Genomic DNA, 20560 nt, shown 5'->3' with positions numbered 1-20560 from the left:
AGGAACGTTGAGACTTAGTCCTCCATATCCAGCTACTGCTGTTAGGCCAAAAGTGGCCTTTTGGATGCTTTGCCTGCTGCATTTTGCCTTGGCCAGGGGGGGAATGGTGCCACAGGTGAGAGACATCCTGCCTTGCTGCTAATGCCATGTCCTGGCAGCTCCTGTGCAGGGGGGCAGCATGTGAGGCTGTATGTGAGTGTCAGCAGCTGCTGCTGCAGGAGCAGCCCAGCCCTGTGCTGGCAGCAGCAGCTGGCCCTGGCAGCTCTGCCATGGATCCTGCATCCCTGCAGCCGGTGCCAGATGGGGAGGGCAGCTGCTCCCTGGGCTGTGGAGGTGGGCTGGAGCCTGGGCTGCTGGGCTGGGGTGTCCCAGAGGGTCTCAAGCCCCAGATCCAGCTGTTACAGCTGCTGGGGTCAGCCCACCCTGCAAGGGATTTAGGAGAGCCAGTCTGTCATCCTGCATTACAGCTTTCTGGAAGCAGCTCCTCGCTTTGTCTCAAATGCCTTGGAGTCTGTCTGCCCTCACAACTTGTTCCTATTGAGTTGTTTCCTCACTAACTACTTTGCTTCTTTTATTAAGGTTGATGTTACTGTGCAAGGCTAGCACCCTAATGTTTACCTGTGAAACACTCCAAGGGTAAGGTCTCCATTGCTGTGGGGATATGAAGCTACCTGGAAAAAAAATTTGGAGAACACTCTGAAATTTTATTATGTGAAAATTTCAATCTGCCTGGTGGAAACACTTACCTGCCCTGAAAAAGCAGGATGCTAAAAAAGTTGTTTTAACATTCAGTAACTTTATCTTCAGAATCTGTTTATGTATTCAGCACACAACAAAAGTTTTTTCATCTTTGCATTCGTTTTCCTCTTGTGTGGTCTGGAAAAGCACAGAAGTGATTGCAGAGTCTCTGGAGCTGCTGTGAAGTCTGAAAATGATATCCTAGATCTACAGGAAATGCAGGGAGGAGGAGGAACTTGTTCTACCTTTTCTTCTCCTTTGTCCTCCAAAAAAATTCTTTGGTTTCTTTCTGATGTGTAAAGGTTTACAAATCAGTGAGCCTTCAAGGTTTTACCTTTTCTGTGGTGGTTTGTTCCTTTCATCTTTTGATGACTTAGAGGATGTGCTGGTTGTTCACTGAAACAAGATTTAGTAGTATTCAGGTAGGAATTTTCTTTTAAAATATTTAATGCCTTCTGTTAAGCAGATGTCTCATGAAAATAAAGCTGAATAAAAATCTGTGAATAATAAAAAAAGTCTCCTCAGCCCCTCTCGCTACTTGTTCAGAGATGCATTTTTGCATCTTTAGGACTCATCTGCTGTGCTATATTTTTAAGGTTTTTTTCACTTTTTTTCTGAACAAATTTAACTTTCTTTTTCCCATTAAATTTTTGTTTGTTTGTTTCTTGCTTGCGTAGAATAAAAGGAATAAACATGAGGAAAACATTTTTATGTATTGTAAATAATTAAACCCTGTGAATACTAGTGTGCCTTTCTAGATAAGTGAGGCATAGAGCCCTAAGGTGCCAGGTGTCCCTTGGACTTGTACTAATGAAACTATTCCAAATATAATGAAAATACAACCAGGTAATATGGGAAGTATTCCATTAGAAGAAGCTCTTTTAAATATTCCAGCCATAGGAAAAGCTGAAATCAGCCCTTGCAATTAGGGATGAGAGGCAAACCCATGAGGAACCAGACTTTGTTAATTTTGTTGCTCACAGAACCTGCTGGTTTCCTGTGTGCTTTCCCTAAAGGAAACAAAGGCAGGAGCAGCCAGGTTGTCCTGGGACTGATCTGTCACCACAGAGCCTTTGACGTCATGTCAGGCTTGCCACTGAGGGACTGCCTGTCTTGTGTGCTTAATTTCTTAGGGAAAATCAAAGACATGCAAACCAGATGATTTTCTTTAGTTTAGCTTGCATGACATGATGCAGGTACAAGGAAGCAGCAGCTTTTGGTTGCTGGGGGGTTTTGGTCTCACTGATGGCTTTTGACTTGATACAAGGATTTGTATGTTGTATGTAGTGTTTGAATGTTGAAATAGTGCAATATAATAAGATTCTAAATAATCTTAATTTTCTGCAACTCTGACATTAACAGTGTGTTGAAGATCTGGGAATGCCTCTTTTCTGGTTACATTGATAAGTAGCACTCATTCTTTCCTGGTGCAATTCTGAAATGTTTGTTTTCTGTTTTATTGACAGCTAGCAAAAATGATCCATCTGGAAAATGAAATCTTTGTTTAAGAGCTCCTCAAAAATCAAATATTACAAAGGAGTGTAAGAATGGTGAAAAGATTTTGACCAAAAATGCTTGTCTTGGCTATTAAGAATTCTGATGATCTTTATTTTCAGCTGGTGTTTACACCTGTCTGTTCTTGTTACCCAGTGACTCTGCATTGCTGAGTGACCAAGAGCAGGCTTCTGTTTTACATTGTAAGTCACCAGAAGGATGATTCAGGAAGGATGCACACGCCAGGTGAATTAGCTGTTTAATTACTCTGCCCTCACTGGCATGAGTTGACTCCTTCCACTGTGTGCTCTGGCAGAAGGATAAGCTAATTTTGTTTAGTTTATCTCAAAATGAGAGTATGCCAAAGTGAGCTGAACTGATTTGCAGTTAGTATGGGCTAAGAGAGGACAGTGGCAAGTCAGCAGAGCTGCAGGAATGATAAAAAGAGGGGACAACTAAAACCACTGTTAAATCCTGTATTGTAGGTACCATCTCCTCAGCTTCACCTGCACAGCCCAGGGTGAGAACAACACATTGTTGGTCAAGTTCTTATTGTAGGTTGGAACACAAGGTAGTTCTTCAAAAGGTCATGCAGATTTTGCAGGGCTGACTAATGAGAAATAGTAACTTTTTCTGTAATGACCAGATTAAATGTATTTCACTGGGATGTAAACAGAATCTCAGACTTCTGCAGAGCTTTTTCTCAAAGCAGGATTTTTTGCAGCAGATCTGTTGACATCAGTTCCAGTGGCAGGTTGATGGGAGTATGAACCATCCTGTGATTTCAGAAATGACAAGCTCAAGCCCTGTACTCTGCAAACCTACCTGGCTTAAGTGTATATAAATGTAGAAGCATGTGCTGGGGATTGTGTTGAAGTTTTGTTCCATTTTTAACTTCAGAAATAACTGCAAGAAATAATGGAAAAGAAGGCAAAATGATGCTTCTAAGGAGCAAAGTGGTGGTTTTTTAGCACTCCCAATGTGAAGTGGGTGAAATTCAGCATTAACACAGCATGCTCTGAAGTGGAAGAAATTTTGTTTTGTTGCAGAGAGGATCGATGTGGTGATGAAAGCAGTGTGCTGCCTCCCCTCTGCAGGCAAAAATCTCCATAATTTCCTCTTGTGGTCCTTCAGACTGGTCCATTTTGTGTTGACATACTGCATGTAGTGCTTTGTAAGTGTGGATTTTTTTTAGGGTTGAATTTAGGAAGAGAGAATTTGCCTTGAATTTCTTCGTGATTTCTTCTTTTTATGTTTTCATGCTTGTAAATTGGAAAAAAAGAACCTGGGAAATATATGACCTGATGGCTCTTTATGTCTTGGTAGGAAAAAAAGTGTCTGCTTAGCTTCCTTCTTCTCTTACAACATAAAGGAAATCAGGAAAACTGATAGTTTGCTGCTGCTATCTAACTCTGTGTTATTACTGTTAAAAGGTTTGATTTTTTTATTTTTTGGATGCAGTTTTATATACCACAGTTATATAAAACTGTGTGGTAGAGCAGAAAGAACATGATCATGTTTCAGATCTTGTAAAATTCTGAACTCCTCTTGTGTGTTTGAATACAGTTAGGATGAAAGATAATTCCAGAAAGAAACTTAACTGTTACCTTTTTTCCCTTTTGGTAAAATAGATCTGATATGCTTCAATGTGAATGGTGGCAAATATGTGGCAGAATGAATAGCAATGCTCTGCCTGCTGAAGTTGAATAGTTGAAAAGGTCTGGGTATCAAAAAAGGCAGCAGGTTGCTGCATCTCAGTTTTGCTGAGTAGAGGTGCTCTTGTGTTTGCAATTAAGCTCAGTTCCAAATATGGTTTTATGAGGGTTAACCTTAAAAATGCTATTGTGTTAGATTTGTTGAACTAGGTAAAGCCAGAGTACAGGGATAGAAGTTCAAGGTTTTTTGTGCTCCCTTTTAAAGTAATATGAGTGCTTCATAGTTTTGAAGGTAAAACACCTTTATGGGACAGCACTGTTGTCCTAATTTTACAAATAACTGCTTGGTCTCACTTCCCTAGGTGGCTTGCTCAAGGTTACACAAGAGTCCTCTGATGGAACAGGGAATTATATCTAAATGTTTGATGTTTAAAGTCTGATTTCTGGATTACCCTTTTGTAACAGAAAGGGAAAACCTATACTTTTCCTGTTATCCTGCTGAAATGAATTGAATTATAAGTATTAATACCCTGATTTTGATCAATGCTTTTAATTCTCTTTACTGCTTCTTTTTATTTTTAGGCATGTACTGGTATTGAAAATATTGATGAAGCTATAACGTTGCTTGAACAAAATAACTGGGATTTAGTGGTAAGTATTCTAAGAAAATGACTTCATAGATCAACCCCACATAACAGTGACATGGCATCTTGCTAAGACAGCTGGTAGCTTTATTTCAAATTTGGGGGTGTCTCGTGGCTGGGACAAACAGGCTGTTATGTGCAGACTGTTTCTGGTCTGTTCCAGCCTCATCTCCAAGTAAATGTGATCCTGAGTTGCACAAACCCTGCTATGCTGTGATTGTCTTCAGGATTTTTAAATTTCTTTCTTGTCCTCTAAAGCCATGTTTCATATTGTCTTTAGTTTCCTCTTGGCTTCATTGTGTAAGAAATGTTATGAAGGGTAGTGTTTTTAGAAGACCTGTGTGTACACACATGGGTTTTGAGGATTTAGGTTCCTGTGGAAGAAAGGGAAGATAAAACAACTTCTTCAAATTTTCATCTGCTTTTAATTTAAAATTAGGATTGTTGCTCTTCTGTTGGTGGTTGTGCAGGATTGAGTCAGATGATTAAAGCCATAACTTTATTTAGATTTGGTGCTATCCAGAGACCATTAAGTACAAACAAAATATCCAGCAAACACTCATCCTGAAAAAACCTCTCATCTATTTTGCCACAAGGTTCAATGTGCAGACAAGTAGGAGGAAACCAATAAAACCAAGCAAAATAGTCTTAGGTGTTTTAAGACCCTTCATAGCAGTAGTAAATAAAGAAACTATGAATCCAATTTCTTAAGGTTTAGAAGTATAATCTACAACAAACTTAATTAAAAAGTGAATGGTCTTCCTTTCAACTGTAAAACATTTGATTTCCTCCTTTTTTTTTTTTTCTCTTTTCCAAGTGAGTGACCTTTGGACCAGTCCAAAATATCAGAAAGTTATTATGAAAAAAATTAGATTTCCAAAATTGGCTAGGGATGTAGTTTGAACTGTAACCTATTGTAAACCAGTACAAACTCCCAACACTTGAAACTACATGTTAAAATGAACATTGTAGTCTGTATTTTGCAACATGTCAAGGTATGAGCAAGAGTGAGACACCAGCAAGCAGAAGGGAGTGTCTGTCATCAGTGGCTTCAAACAGAAAAACCCAGATGTGTGTTGAGTGTTGGAGTTAAAACACCTTTTGTCATAGTTGTTTGAAGTGACATGGCATGAGCTCTTTTAAAAATTCAAGTGTTTACTGGAAGACAAGGAGTAGCCTTGTTCATTCTGTTCAGGTTGTGAAGTTCCCAATACAATCCATTAGATCTGTTGGTTGTGGTTTTCTGGGATTTGTAAATTGTGTGCATTACAATAAATGGTCAGCAGGTTGGGTTAAATGAGGGCAGTGCCATGAAAAATGGTCAGAACAAGTCTCTTCTGAGACTCCAGAATGAGCAGAAAGCAGAATGAAGTTTTTAAAGCTATGAGGACATCTTTAAATACTTAATTTATTAATGATTACTAGATGATCTAGAAGTAGAATATAGAGAGGAAAGAAGTAGTGACCCAAATGTGAAAGCTTAAAAAAGGCATAGGGAAAGTAAGAAAGCGTAGAAAATTAGGAATGCAAGAGGTACTTGAGGAAGGTACATAATTTTTGGAACTAGGCAGAAGATGAATGAGAGGTATGTCTATGAAAAGCAAATGGTAAGTTGTAGAAGAAAAAAAATAATGATGAGGAGGCTGTAAGTGAAGGAGATGCCCTAAGGGTCTGTCCTTAACAGGACACTGGCTCATTTTTATTCAAAGCAGCCCTGGAATAAAAAAGGGAGTGGGAGTGAAAGTCAAATCCTGCTAATCTAACAAGGAGGTAGAAACAAAAGAATGAAGGAAGAGAAGAGTGAAGAAAAGGAGTTCCTGGGGTGTGAGAGGATCAACTATCTCTGCTAGGCAAGGTTTTTTAGCATTTCAGAAGAACTTGAGGAAAGGCTCATGACTTAAGAGAAATGTAGCATTTTTTATTTTAGAATTAAAAGTGCATGATCCACATGTGGTGGGGTTTGTTTGTTTGGTGGTTTTTTTTGTTTTGTTTTGTTTTGGGTTTTTTGTTGGTTTTTTTTTAATACCTTAAATTCAGTAGTCAAGTACATATTTAGTGCCTAGGAACTGGGGAGGGTTTGTTTTAATTCATTCAAAAGGTCCTGGATTTTTTTTTAGCTGAGATGAGAAATGAAAGAAATCCTTTAGTTTGGCACTAAATATGTCGTTCAACTCAGAGCAAAACTTTTCTTTGATTTCTAAGGAAAACCAAACTTGAAGAACTTGGTTCACAGTTCATGAAGACAATAGTGAAGTAGTGATGATTTTGGTAAGGGCTCCTCTGCCATCCTTTGACCCCAAGTGTTGGGTAAATGGGAAGAACACAATTTCTGTTTTCTCTAATTTCACTTCGTTTTCTGCATCTGATTCAGAGGATTTTTAATGTTGATTCCTTTACTTCTGTGATGTTGGAAGTAAAATCAGAAGTCAGTATTTGATGAGGAAATCTTCTGTGAGGCACCCAGGCTAATAAGTAGAAAGCTAAGCAAATCCCATTTGGATATCATCAACCAAAGTTCAGAGGCACTCCTGCAGCAAAAGGGGGAAAAACCAAAAACATAAGGAAGTTCTTGTCTCAAAGAGATTGTTTACTCTTGCTTTTCACTCAGCCTATCTGTATCTCAATTCCATGTTCCTGTTTGGGGAAAAAAAAGTTGTGCATTATCAGAGGCTGTGCTAAAGACCCAGGTTGAAGATTCCCTTGGGCACCTGTTGCTTCTTGAACTCTCTGACACTCAGCTCAAGGGCTTTGTTATTTCTCTGGGACTTCAGCCAAAACAACCAAGAGAAGGAGCCCTGGTGAGCTGGAAAGCAGAAGGATCCCAAACAGAAACAGAGAAGTAGGTACTGACATGGGCTGACAGAGAAGTACATCAAAATGCACACAGACAGCAGAGGTTGCTAGGCTCACAAAACAAGTTCCTTACATTGTGCTACAAGTACTGTGTGTTTGTGTAAGCTTTTCTGAGGATTACTTTGTTTGCACTGAAGAAGTATTCCTGCTGCTGACTTTGTCCCTGTATTTTTTCCCCTGGTCTTGCTAGAATTTATTATTAAGTGTCAAAATGTCACCAGTATCTTTCCTATTACTGTTACTATGTTCTGTATCTTTTGGACATTTGGTTTTACCTTTAAACAAAGCTAAACCTGGGTTAAGTGTAAGGCTCTCCTTTCTGGGTTTAGTTTTTCTAATAGTCATTTCTGGTTTTTGTTAAGAATTAAAAAGAATTCCTTTTCAGTTTAGAACTGGAACGTCAGCTTCCTATTTTTGAACTTTAAAATATTACTTACCCCAGTTAGAACTCTTTATCTCTAATCCTCTCTATGGGATACTCTAAGACAATATAAACTACCTCTAATTTATCTTGAGTTGGGTACTAAATAAACTGGATTTAAATGTCTCAGAGTTGTATATGTTTTATAGTGCTCAAAGCAGTTGTATATGTTTTGCAGTAGCTGCTTGAAGCAGTATGGGAAGCTGTCTTTCATAAATGTTTGGTTGCTTGGCTTTGCTCAAGTGCTCAAAATAAAATTGGTCACAAGAGTGCCGCAGAGGAATTCATATGCAGCAACAGTGTAAAAACTGCTTGGTGGGATCATGAAGCCTAATTTTGCCAATAATTAGTTCCCCTCTGCTGCATATGACTTGGCCTTTGTGGTGGTCTGCTGCATATAGAGCAGCTTGGGGTTTTTCTGTGTTAGAACACTGTAGCCTAATTACAGGGCTTATTATAGGCTGGGCGATGAAACGTTTCAGATGTTCTGTGAGATACAGAAGATCAACATAGATAATATAATGATCTCTTCAGGCATTCTGCTATAAATGGATGCAGCTCTCTTAAGCCTCCCAGGGTTGCTGGTATGTTATTTCCTGAGTGTCATTTCTTTCAGCTCTATTCATTTACAGTAATTTTTACCATCTGAGGAAGCAGAAGTTAGGAATTTCTGTCCAATGTGGTTTCATAGCTTGCCCATTTAGACTCTGACCTTCTCTTTTGGCATGTGAAGGTAAGGAATGACAGATAAAGGCATCTTAAACTTTGTGTATAAACAATTAAATAAAAGTTTGAAAAATCCCACCTCTGTGTCTGTTGAAATGTTTCTGATGTTGGTTCATATTTAAAGGAAAATCACCCATTAGTGACTTGACCTTATGCAGTGTGGATCTTTATATAGGTGAGGTTATGACACAGGTGAGAGCTTTTTGCTCTCTTGAGATCCAGTGCTTGAATCTGTGCATGAAAGTAAGTGAAGTGGTCTGCTCTGCCTTTCACAGATTTAATGAAAAATTCAAGTCCTTCATATGCAGCATGACTTCATATTCTGTACTGGTAATCAGAACAGGTTTTTTGAATGAAAAGCAGAATTCACCACACTTAATTTTCTGCTTTTTCCAGGATGACCATTTCTGTTTTTACTCCTGTTCCCTGGTTTTAAATAGTTTTTATTTCATTTTTTTTCCAAGAGATATTGTAATATGGGTACTTTTTAGTATTGTGTTAAGAAGAAAATAAATTTCATCAAAATAATGGGGGGAGGGGGGCGTTTATTTTCCAATATTCAGTTTTCTTGTAAATATGTGTATAATGATTGTACATATATAACCCCCTCCCATTTTTATTTTCAAAATTACCTTTGTGCCTTCCTGCTGTACTTGGTTTGATTATTCTGTATTCTGGTAGAGGAACAAAGCACAGTATAACTTCAGTAAAACCAGCAGTTTAGTGTACCTGGAGATGGGATGACTTGCAGTTCCTGTCATCCTCAGGTTCCAAGAATCTCCTGACAAGAAGTGATTCTCTGTCTTGGAAGGAGAAATTGTATATTTTGAACATCTGTTTTTATAAAGCTTCAGCTCTCAACTAGAACTTTTAATTTAAAATGGATAACTTAGACAGATGGAGGTTTTTTTGCATCTTGCTTGTAAACTTCTTGGAAAAGAATATTTCTCAGACAGGATTTTTTTTTTACTCTAAGTACCAATTTTGTATATGTGTATTTACATCTGTGTAACATCTTTTGGAACAAAGTAACTGAACAGACAAAAAAATTGTATTGAGAAAAATCAGGTAGGACTTGGCAATTTTTTATTTCTCTTGGAGGTGCCCATTTAGGTGGGAATGACAAAGAATAGGCTCTTGACAGTTATCAGCAATCTGTTATTTGTATCTTCCAGTGCTCTAACCAGTAACAACCCTTTTGTTATAAGGTGTAGCAAATTTCAGTAGGAGCTGGTAAAACTGATACACTTAGATTGTATTTTGTCCCTCTTGCTCTGGTTTGCCCTGCTACAGCTTTGATGTGGTCTCTCCCTGTATGTTATTTTGATTGATTTGAATTAGTCTGCCTCCAGAAACTAGGTGATTAATCTGAATTTGGCACACAGCCCTTTCTTTTCCTTAAATGTGGGGCAGTGTTCAGTGTATGTTTATGCCCTGTGTTCAGCAGCTCTCCTGTTGCATTGCAAGGCTGTGCTTCAGTGCCTGGGAACCAGGACTGCACTTTATGGTGATGGTCTTCATCACACTGGCCCTTTGATTTTGTATTGCTGACCTGCTGTTTTCTTTCCTTTAGAATTGCATACTGAATATGGCACAGGTTTGACAGCACTCAGTGTGGGAACAGTGAGAAGTTCAGGGTATATTCCTCTCATTAGGACTAAATCTCAGGGATTTTCACTGTTGGGAACATGGGCTTGTCTGTGTATTAATAACATTCTCCCTGTGGTCAGATGAACAGTCTCATCTGCCTACTGGAACCAGAGGTTTGTATATATATATATCTATGTTTTTTTTTTTTAAGGAGCATTTAAAGTTTTGTTTTAGACAGGTGCTCTCTTGTGGATCTGGGTGTCCTGTGGAACATGTTCTTGTCAGCTCAGCAGGTTTGTTCTCACTGTTACTGCAGTGAGGAGCCTGTCCAGCATTCACAACCTTGCTGCCAGCAGAGGGAAGGAAGAAGAAAGCCCTGGGTTAGATAATCCCAAGGAGTGTTGGTGGATGGGCATCCCATTGGTGCAGGCATCCCATGGGCATGGTGCCTGTTCTCCAGGAAATTTAGGAGTTGCAGGGGTTTTTGTGTGTTCAACTGCAGCATTAATCTCTCCTAGCAGGACACAATTGTATGTGAACTTGTCTTTTACAAAGGACTATAGAAATCCCCTTTGGAAGTCTTTAATGTATTTTCTCTTAAATTAGGGATCCCTGCTTGCAAAAATTGTTGTATTTCTCATTCTCCTTATTTCCAGCATTTTGCAGCTTTCAAAGTGACATTTGTGTGTCTTTGAGTAAGCTCAGATGGATGCTGTGTATTTTATGCAGCTGAGTGGTTGCACAGAAGACTTGTTGATTCTTAAAAACAGTATTAAATGAATTGGTTTTACTTTCTTTCAAATGCCTTAATCTTTGATAAAACACCTTTCCTTTTAATGTATTTTTTCATGGAAGATTATATGAAATGTGTGGGTCTGTAGGCAATTGTAATCATGGTATGGCTTTTCACATAGTTGTATGCACATTCATCCATTAAAAAAAACCAACCACTCCTCAAAACAACCCCCAAAAATCTGCTTTATTCATGTGAGGGTAAAAAAGGGGTTGTCTTTATGTGTTTTATGGCTGTATTTTGTTGCTGGGATGATGTATATGAAATTTTAGTTTTCTTTCTGACCAGAAAGAGAGTGGAGAAGATTTTTAGGTAAAGCTTTACTGGCAATATTGTAAAGTAAAATGTAAATTCTGTCTCTCCTTTTCAAATAACAGATGAAATTTAGTTACTTAAATAATTTAGGTTTTTAGTTACTAATGTAGTTTTTGTTAAGAAATAACCTAAAGTTTTTCTTGTACAGTGACCATACAAGCAATGGGACTGAGACATTTAGATTTCTGCTCATGGTGAAAGACTCTTGTTTCTTTTAACAGAGACTTTTGTGTTCTGAGAATAAATAAAAAGCAGCACCTGAGATCCCAGTACTGCCCCATAGTACTGCTGGAGCTCTGTGGATGCATCACCCACCTACCTTAGCTTTTACAAATTCTTTTTTAGAGCTGCTACCTCTTATTGGTAGTTTCTACAAAGATTGCTTAATATTCATTTCTCCTGAGACATTTAAATATCAGAACAAATTTCTAGAATATATTAATAGTGAATTGGCTGGTATGAGTTATCTGTAGTTTATTACCCTGTGACTGTGACCTATTTAGTTGAACTAAAAATTGCACACATCTTATAAACATGTGTTTGACAAGTGTTTAGTCTGTCATTGAGTCATGTTGGGACTGTGTGAGTAGGAGAAAAATTAAGTAAATTATTTAAGAACAGCATCTGTGCCAGTGCTGTGGCTATTTTGGAAGTGAACGTTACTTGAGAAAATTTTTACCACAAAAGCCAGGAGCCATCTACACCCATCAGACTTTCAAAGCAGAGTGTCTTAAAAATGGATTTACTTACAATACTGTTGAATATCTGAACAGTTTCTAGTTTTATTTCAATAAACTCTCCTTAGCCTGTCCTGAATTGCTGCCCCCCAGCAGAACTGCACAGGCTGTTGGAGAAATACTGAGACAACTTGCAGGTTACTTACTTCACCTTGGGATTTTCTGCTTTCCAAACTTTTAAGCTAAATCTTGCATAACTATTTTTTTGATTATAGATTAGTAATTAGGCAGCTGGCTGATTACAGCTGGGGTCATTGGAACACTGTTGATATTTCATATTATTATGGCTTTTCAGTGGAGGGACCTTAGGCTTCTGCCAGTACTTCTGTGACTTTTTGTGTCCTGAGTTCTTGTGCCCTGAAATTATTTCCCTGGTAGTACTTTCTAAGAGCTAGTATGTTACAATGAATGACTTTAAAAAACCCTCTTTTTTTTTATAAGACTGAACAAAAAATATATTGTCATGAGGTATTTTATTCCTAAAATTTGCATTTTAGCATTGCCATTCAAATTTACATAAAATTACTAGGAGAGGGGTAAAAATATGGGAGTTCAGAACATTTTCCAATATTCATATCAAGGCATAGCCTTTGATTTATCTGACTCTCCTACTTTCTATCTATTAATGTTTTAAGGAGTAATAAAATATGTTTTGGTATTAAGCATAAGCATTCCTTTCTTATAGAAGCAGCATTAATGTCAAAGCTGTGACATTCATGACTAAGACCAAGGTACTCGTGTGTGTGTCAAAGCAGAGGCACCTCATGGGCTACTTTCCCTTTCTATGTGAATGAGTTTTGAGTGGGTTGTTGAGAGTAGATTGTTTTCCTTTATTCCTGCTGAGCTAGAGTCAGCTCAGGTACCTGCTGATCCTTAAGCTTCTTAGGAATCTGTACAGGTTCTTTACTTTCACTATGCTGGGGAAATACATTCAGTTATGAATTTTTTATTTCCGTTGCACTTTGTTTGGGGAATTAGGCAGTGACAACATAGATATAAGGAACTCTTCAAAATGTAGTGGGTTTTCCTTCCCTCTGAATTTTAGAAGTATATCTAACTGCTGAAAGGCTTCCTAGTGCATTTAGGCATGTTGTAGGAGTGACAGGAAAAAATTTGCTGAAGCCACCAAAGATGTAGGGAGAAATGGGAAACCCACATCTAGAGTGTTAATTGTAAACTATTTCAACGCGTGCTCTCTTGCTGATGAAGTGAATCATCTGTATGAATGTATTCATGTGGCATTTTTTGATGAAATGTTAATTTTTTGCTTTATTAGCAATCCTATTGTTTTGCAGCTTTTCATGAAGTATATTTGTTGTAAAGAAAGCAAGCTGAAATAAAGCAGAATGCATAGAAGACATTTCATTGTAGTTCAATTACGGTTTTTGTTAAATTTTAACCACGATGGGGACAAATGTTGTCATTCTGTATAAACTTTGTGGGTGTAACTTCACGTCTAGCACTTGGAAATACTTTGGAGACTTGCAAAGCTGGGGAGATGCCAGCAAGTATAACATAAGCTACAGGAAAAAGCTGACTCATTCCTTTGCCTTGAAAAGCCTGCCAAAAATAACACAGGTAGAGATTGCTTCTCCTACTACTGAGGCACAATTAGTAATTTTGTTATTTAAATATTACTGAATTAATTAAAAAACCTAAACAGAATAATAATTTTTATTACTTCAACTCATAGCAGTCAATTTTTGTAACCTCTGAAAGTAATGGTTTCAAAGTAAATGTGTAGTAAGGTGATCTTGTTTGTAAAAAGCCTTTTTCTGGTTAAAGTGATTGGTATTTCTGCAGAAGGTTTCATGGAATTTCTTGTTTAAAATACACATCTCAGACTTGCTTGGAACAGGTGAGGTTTGGTAGTTGCATGAAGCTGTTCAGAAGGTTCATTGCTCTGCTTGGGAATCTCAGGGTCCAATCTGCATGACTTAATTAATACAGTTGCTTTCAGTAAACCTTTGTTGTATTAATCCACACCGACTGCAGGGTTTGACTGATACTTACAGGATGATTTTGTCAGCACCACTGACTAAAACTTCTGCTGTTTATTCTGGAATTTTCTACTTTTTTATTGTTGTAAACTGATTGCAAGAGAAGTCTGTGAGTGGTCTTACTTTTTATCCAGTTTCCCAAAATCACAGTATGAGGGTCAGAGCAAATGTTTTGATGTGTCTGTACCTGGCAGTACCCATTATTACCAATTCTGTTGAAAATCAGCCCAAATCAGTATTTGCAAAAAGAAAATTATTAGAGGAGCATGATTTCAACACATTTACTGTTATTACTGGGATATTTGCATGCAGCAGAGTCCTGTGAGTTAGTTTCATTTTAAGAAGTATTTCTTTGCTCAAAAGGAACTAATAAATCTTTGCACTTCTCCTGTTTTGCTTTACTGTTGCATGTAAAAATATGTTCCTTTGTCACTTAGATTTATGGTTTGGAAGTAGTTTGAAATTCACTTTTGCTTTTTCAGTCCTTTCATGGATACTTTGTCTCACTAATGTTTTCCTTTATCATTCAGTTATTTGTTTTTCCTCTGTCTGGATAATATTTGTTCAGTTTTGGGGTTTGTTTCCTTTCTTTTAAAAAAACCTGTCCTCTCCATTGTAGAAAGCATTTTGAATTATATTGTCCATTTATTTTGTTTGAACATCAAATAAAAAATGGATTTTAAATCTTTAGGATGTTTATGATGTGAAAGCAGAAAATTAGAGTAGGAGTATTGTATGTCAGGGAGAATATCACATTTAGCCCAAATTAGGAGTGGAATGATTTGCAATGGACTGACAATTGTAAACAGTGTTATAATGACCCCTTTTTTGCTGTGGAAATATATAATAAAATACAAAAAAAAATTTAAAAATTTATGATGAATTCTTAATGAGGGCTTTTTAGTGTATTTTGTTACACTTCTTAAAATTCAGCAAATCCTCAAGCACAGATGAATACAGGCTAATATTTCCAAAATATAACAGCTAGAGTTTTTTTATTCTGCAGAACTCAAAACCACAGTGTGTTTGTGTTGTGTGTCATCTCACCCTCTGCAGTGAGGGTTTGTATGTAAGTTTTGGTATTATATTCACTTAAATAATCAGAAAAATAAATCTAAGATTAAATGCTGAAAGAGTCAAAGATTAAAACAAGGTTTTATTTGTTTTGAGTATGAAACAACAAAATGCCTGTTTTTTTTGTTCTAATTTTAAATTCTGTCCTACAAGTGGCTAACACCTCTTCCTATCTTTGTCTCTGTTAATGTAGAAAACAGCATGGGGTAAACTTTCTGCATTTGTGATGTGAGAGAAATCATTTTTATATCGAGAAGATACTAAGTGTATAATAGGAAGGAGAGGCAAAATGAATTGTAAAGAGACAAAATGCAGAACTTTGGTTTTTTAGCTTGCCAGACGTGTTAAACTGAAAATAAAATCTGAGTTTGTAGCATCTGGAGGAGACTGTAGATTTTTGGAAGTCATAATAAATGAATCTTCTCATCAAAAAAGCTTTTACTGAGTTTCACAGAAATAATTAAATATGTGGTTTATGAGGCTATTGCCTTAAGTTGAATACATGACAAATTTACTAATGCTGTAAATCTGACTATGTCAGAAAATTGGGGGGTTGGAAGAAAATGCCCCATGAGCAAGTTACTCCATTATAATTCCTTGTGACTTCCTGGAGCCCTTGATGCCATTTGGTTGGACACCTTTGGGTTTTGGATCATTTACTGTGACAGTTCCCATTACCCTGTCTGGAGGTCTCATTTGTGTACTGTGTTTGTTTAATGGAAACCTCCTCAGTTTTTACCTAAACAAATGTAAAGCTCTGCGAGGGTTTTGCTAAGTGGGCTCAAGTGGTCTCACTGGCTGAGTGCAGTCAAACCTCAGTAAGGCTTTTGGAATTCTCTGGGAGCAGCTTGTGCTGGTTGTGTTGAGCTGGTTTGGTTATTTATCCCAGTGAAACTCGTGCATCTCTCAGGTGTGCAGGTTATTTACATCTCTCCAGCCTCCTCCTCTGAAAGGATTGTTCCTCCAGCACTGTGCTGCCCCAACTTGCTTTCTCCTTCTGCTTATGGGTGTGTTTTATGGTGCCCTGCTTTGGAGAGTTGATCTTGCTTTGTGCTTTGTGAAACCTTTTATTCTTCACTGGGGTGGAGCTTGCAAAGGAGAGATTTTCAGGGGTCTGTATCTGTCAGCCAAAACCATGGTGTGCTGTGGAGGTTGGGAAGGAGAGGGGAGGAACACGAGGTGGCCACTGAGGAAAAGCTCCCTCCTCACCCAGTGCAAAGCCTTTAACTGCTCTTTTGCTTGGCACTGCCTTTAACTCTTAATAATCTAAATATCCCTTTTAAATTCTGGAAATTTAAAAACTGCCTCCCATCTGTAGTTCGTGAAGAGGAAGGAACCCCTTGCCTCATTTGAATATTCAATCAGTGTTTGTAGACTTCTGCTTTTAAATAATATGATTGGTAAATCCAGTCCATCTTCAAACTTTGTGAAAACCACTGAGTATTTACAGCTTGTGAGATGAATATTTGTGCTATCAAAAACCCCACATTATTCATGGGACCCTGGGATGAGAGTCACTCTAAGATGTGCTTCATTATTTTTAAATGGTTAGCACTGGAAATTGTGTATTTTGAAGAAAGTCATTGATGTAATTTCAATAGTTAATTAAGGAATGGTGGTTCTTGGTTTTCTTTCTACCACTGTTTTGTAGTCATAAAAGATAGTCACAATTAATCACAACTGACTAATCTGGTGAAGTTAATAATTCCCTTGAGGAAAAGTTTTCTAAAATTTCAGTCTGCTTCACAGTGTTCTTCAGGTACCTAAATAATTTCAGAATGCAGTGGATTTTTTATGTTGCCCAAACTGTTAATGAATTTGGTAACATTTCATTAACCCTGATGCTTTATTGTTCCCTATGGTTTTGGGAAACAAAAAGTTGGATTGAATATATTTCAATACTGTAACTTGGAAGTGTGCTGCTGAAAAAAACCCACCAAAAATATTGTTACTTTGAACCTTTCAACGGGCACTTATCAGTCCAGTGTTGTCACATTCTTGACATCCTTTTTGTTTAAAAAACCCCAGGATTCACAGTATTTTTATCAAGATAAACTGTGCTATTAGATGGTGGAGTCACAGGTGCTTGAGACTGGGAGTTGTTTCTTGATGTCTTTCTGGCCCAAAGTAGGTCCAATTAGGTCAGGTTATGCAGTACTTAATGAATTTTTAAATAAGCTGTTCCAATTCCTGGCTATATGATTGATATCCCTAAACAAAATGTATAAATCAAGAAGAGCCACATTCAATTTATAATTTAATGAAATAAACTGGGGGCCTGGTATTGTTTGAAGGTTGTCATCAAAACAGAAATTATTCTGTTTCAGGATGGGACAGTGTTATGGCAGAATTAGTGTATGGATAGTGCTGAGACACACCTAGGATTCTTGGCTTTGGGAAAAATCTTCTGAAGTCCCTGTAATTTTCCATTTAAGGTGAACTTCACTGTTTAAATAGTGATAGCATTAGCAAGCTGTGGTACCCTGGATCCAGCAGTGTGAGAGCACAGAGTGCTGCTCCCCTGGCATCACTCTCAGCAGCAGGTTATTGGGAGCTGAAAGAGCTTTCTGATCCAGACATGGCTTCTTTATATCAATAACCCATAAATAGATTTAATGCACTGGTTATTAAAATTGTTTTGAGAGTAGCACACATTTTTCATGACTATAGATTAGCCACACAGGGTGGTTTTGGTGATCAAAGATCCCTGTTTGGAGAGACAAAAAAAATGGAATATCTTGAAATGTTTGCATAACCACAGAGATGTGAGCCTCTTTCAAAGGGGGCTGACACTGGGGAGGAACAGCCTGGAGCAGATCTTGCCTTAGTAACGTGTTCTTGTTTTAATTTTTTTTTTATAGTCACAACCTTCTCCCAATGAAATTCTAAAGCAGATGGTTGTTCCTTTTTCTTTTTTTCTCTGCAGGGTCTACTTATAGCTGTCTTGTTAGAACATGGATATTTAATATTTATGCAGTATGTACATGTGCACTGCTACCATTTGCTGTCTACATTATTTTAGTCTTCCATCTTGCTTAACAAACAGTGTCTGGACTCTTCAGTTTTACAGTGTGGTTAATAGAGGTCTTTCCATCAAAAAAGCACATAATGCTTCTGCTGTTTTTTCTTATTCCTGTGCCCCTTAAATGTCATCAAGTTTACAAAACTGGGCATATATGAACAAGTGAGTTATTCAGTTTAAAAGAAAATAGCTTGAAGCCTCTATTGTATTTAACCCCTCTAACTAGGCTCAGAAGAAGTTTGAGCTGATTTAATCCTCTGAGACAGAGTTTTGACAGAAGTGTGAAAATTCCACATTGCTGTATTTCTTCACAGCTGAAGCAGCTTCTTTTCCCCAAGTAAAGAGAATTTTGTTGCACCAGCAGATCATTATTAGTGTAGGTTTTATGGTACAGACCCTGTGTTTGCTCTCTGTATCTTACAGATGCAAAATAAAGGATAATTTTGTCTCTCAGCCAACTTTATCTGTTGACTGACATGAATTAAATGTATATTGCTGAAGAGTATGGGAGGGAGAAGCCAATCCAGAAAAACCCAAATAAACCAAAACCTCCTACTCTTTCCTGGAGGTTTATTAGATGAACACCATCAAGAGCTGTGTATGACTGCAAAAACCACAAGGATGATAAATTAGACACGTTGTTAGAAAGAAACCACTGATTATTACCATGCACAGTGGATAAACTGATTTAAAACCTGATCTGGTGGGGAACTTTGTTTTCGCTGTAATTTGATACAGCCTCATGGGTTGTTGCTGTAGCTTATGGGTACCTCTGACCTTTTTCTTCTCTGCTTTTTAAATAATTATTAATGTAATATTTGTTTCTAAATGCAGGATGAATCTTATTGCAGTATCACAGTAACTTAGCTGAGTTCAGCAATAAAACATTATGACTTCATGTAGCCTTAACTATTAATAGAAATTTTTAAAAAGTCATATTTATCTATTCAGAGAAACAGAAACCATAGCATTTAAATCTTGATTGCATCTATTTTTGTGTTTATTAAGCACTTACTTAAGCTACATTTTTTTAATGTCAGTTTGTACAAATGGTGTTGATAGGTGATGACTGTCAATAGCTCAGTCACAGGGTTTGACTTTGTCCTCCTGGAGTCCCAGGGAATCTGTGAACTGCTAAACATCAGTGTCCCCTTCTTCTCTGGGCACCAGACACTCACTCACCCACTGTTCTGGCCAGCAGGTCAGGTGTATCTGATGTATGAGGATGGATGTTAGAAGTAGGTATGGTTCACATGGGTCAGGTTTTTATTTTATGTATTTATGTATTATGGTTCACATGGGTATGGTTTTTATTTTATGTAGATCCCATAATGATAATATTGCTCACCAAGAATATTCACTGAATAGGGAGCATTTTAGGGCATGTTTTGAAGCAAACTAATCACTCTTCAAAACATATTATAAAAGTTCTGATGTATTTTTGTTCTGCATGCTTGACTCAAAATTTGTTTTCTCTTTTCAGGCAGCTATAAATGGTGTTATACCACAAGAAAATGGCATTCTACAAAGGTAAGCACAGAGGACTGGAGTAGTACATGCAGGGGATGATGCTGGGTAACAGTTACTTTTTTTTTTCCTTCCTGAATCCTAAGAAGATGACATAATTCTCCTTTTAAAGCTGTTTCTGGAGCCACAAATTCTATTCCTGGCAAAGCTGATTTAACATTCAGTTTTTCCCATACTGATAGAGGACTAGCTCAAACATCTGTTCAAAATAGTTAACTTTTATTTTATTTTCACTGGTGGTAGGGTCATTCTTTGCAGGGTTGTCTCTTTACAAAGACTGTGTTTTGGTATGCTTCTGGCTAAGTGTTTCTTTTTCCTTATGCATTTATAAAGGTATTGATATTCCATGCTTCCCTATTTCTGGCCAAAACCATTTGTACTTGTTTTTTGTTTTTTTTAAATTGAATTACAGGCAGGAGAAACTGTGATAGATAAAGTAAAGTAAGGTTGTTCCCTTCTAAAAGTAGTTTTACTGATTTTCTTTCAGCTTCTGAATTAAATTTTGGCTTACACACTGATGCTTGGATATCTTGAACTCACTGAAATTTGATCTTTTAAGTGCTGATGAGGCAATTGAAAACAGCAGATCAGGAATTAAGCTACCTGAGAGAGGCAGTAAAACAGTGTTTAAAAATTTGTTCAGAAAAATACTTAATGTACTATTTAAAAAATTTCCATGAAATGAAATATGATACATAATATCATATACAGGTGTTTGACATCCCTGTCAGTACTTCCTAATTCAACAGAGTCAGGTTTTGATTTAGGATAAAACTAAATCTGCCCAGTAAAGTTACTAAACATATATTTACTGTAAGGCCTGTTTAGTCCATGTGAGATCAGGTCTTGATTGTGGAGCTCTCTTTCTGCATATAAGTTGTGACCTCCAGGCATTTCTATCCAAAATCCCAGAAAGTTTGATTGGGTAAAAGAAGCTGGGGAATAGTTAGAGTAGTTAATGCCTGTCTTCA

General features: G+C 37.4%; 1 protein-coding gene across 1 annotated transcript in view; it reads left to right on the top strand.

Moving 5' to 3' along the window:
* FAF1 (Fas associated factor 1) overlaps positions 1-20560 on the top strand; it is a 147438-nt gene that overhangs the window by 12376 nt on the left and 114502 nt on the right. The window contains exons 2-3 of the mRNA XM_054638072.2: positions 4470-4538; positions 19546-19592. Coding sequence (XP_054494047.2) covers positions 4470-4538; positions 19546-19592 — 116 coding nt within the window. The remainder of the gene's footprint in view (positions 1-4469; positions 4539-19545; positions 19593-20560) is intronic.

Source organism: Agelaius phoeniceus, chromosome 8, assembly GCF_051311805.1.
Source record: "Agelaius phoeniceus isolate bAgePho1 chromosome 8, bAgePho1.hap1, whole genome shotgun sequence".
Lineage (NCBI taxonomy): Eukaryota > Metazoa > Chordata > Aves > Passeriformes > Icteridae > Agelaius > Agelaius phoeniceus.
The sequence above is the reverse complement of the archived record's forward strand: the minus strand, read 5'-3'. Positions and strand labels throughout refer to the sequence as shown.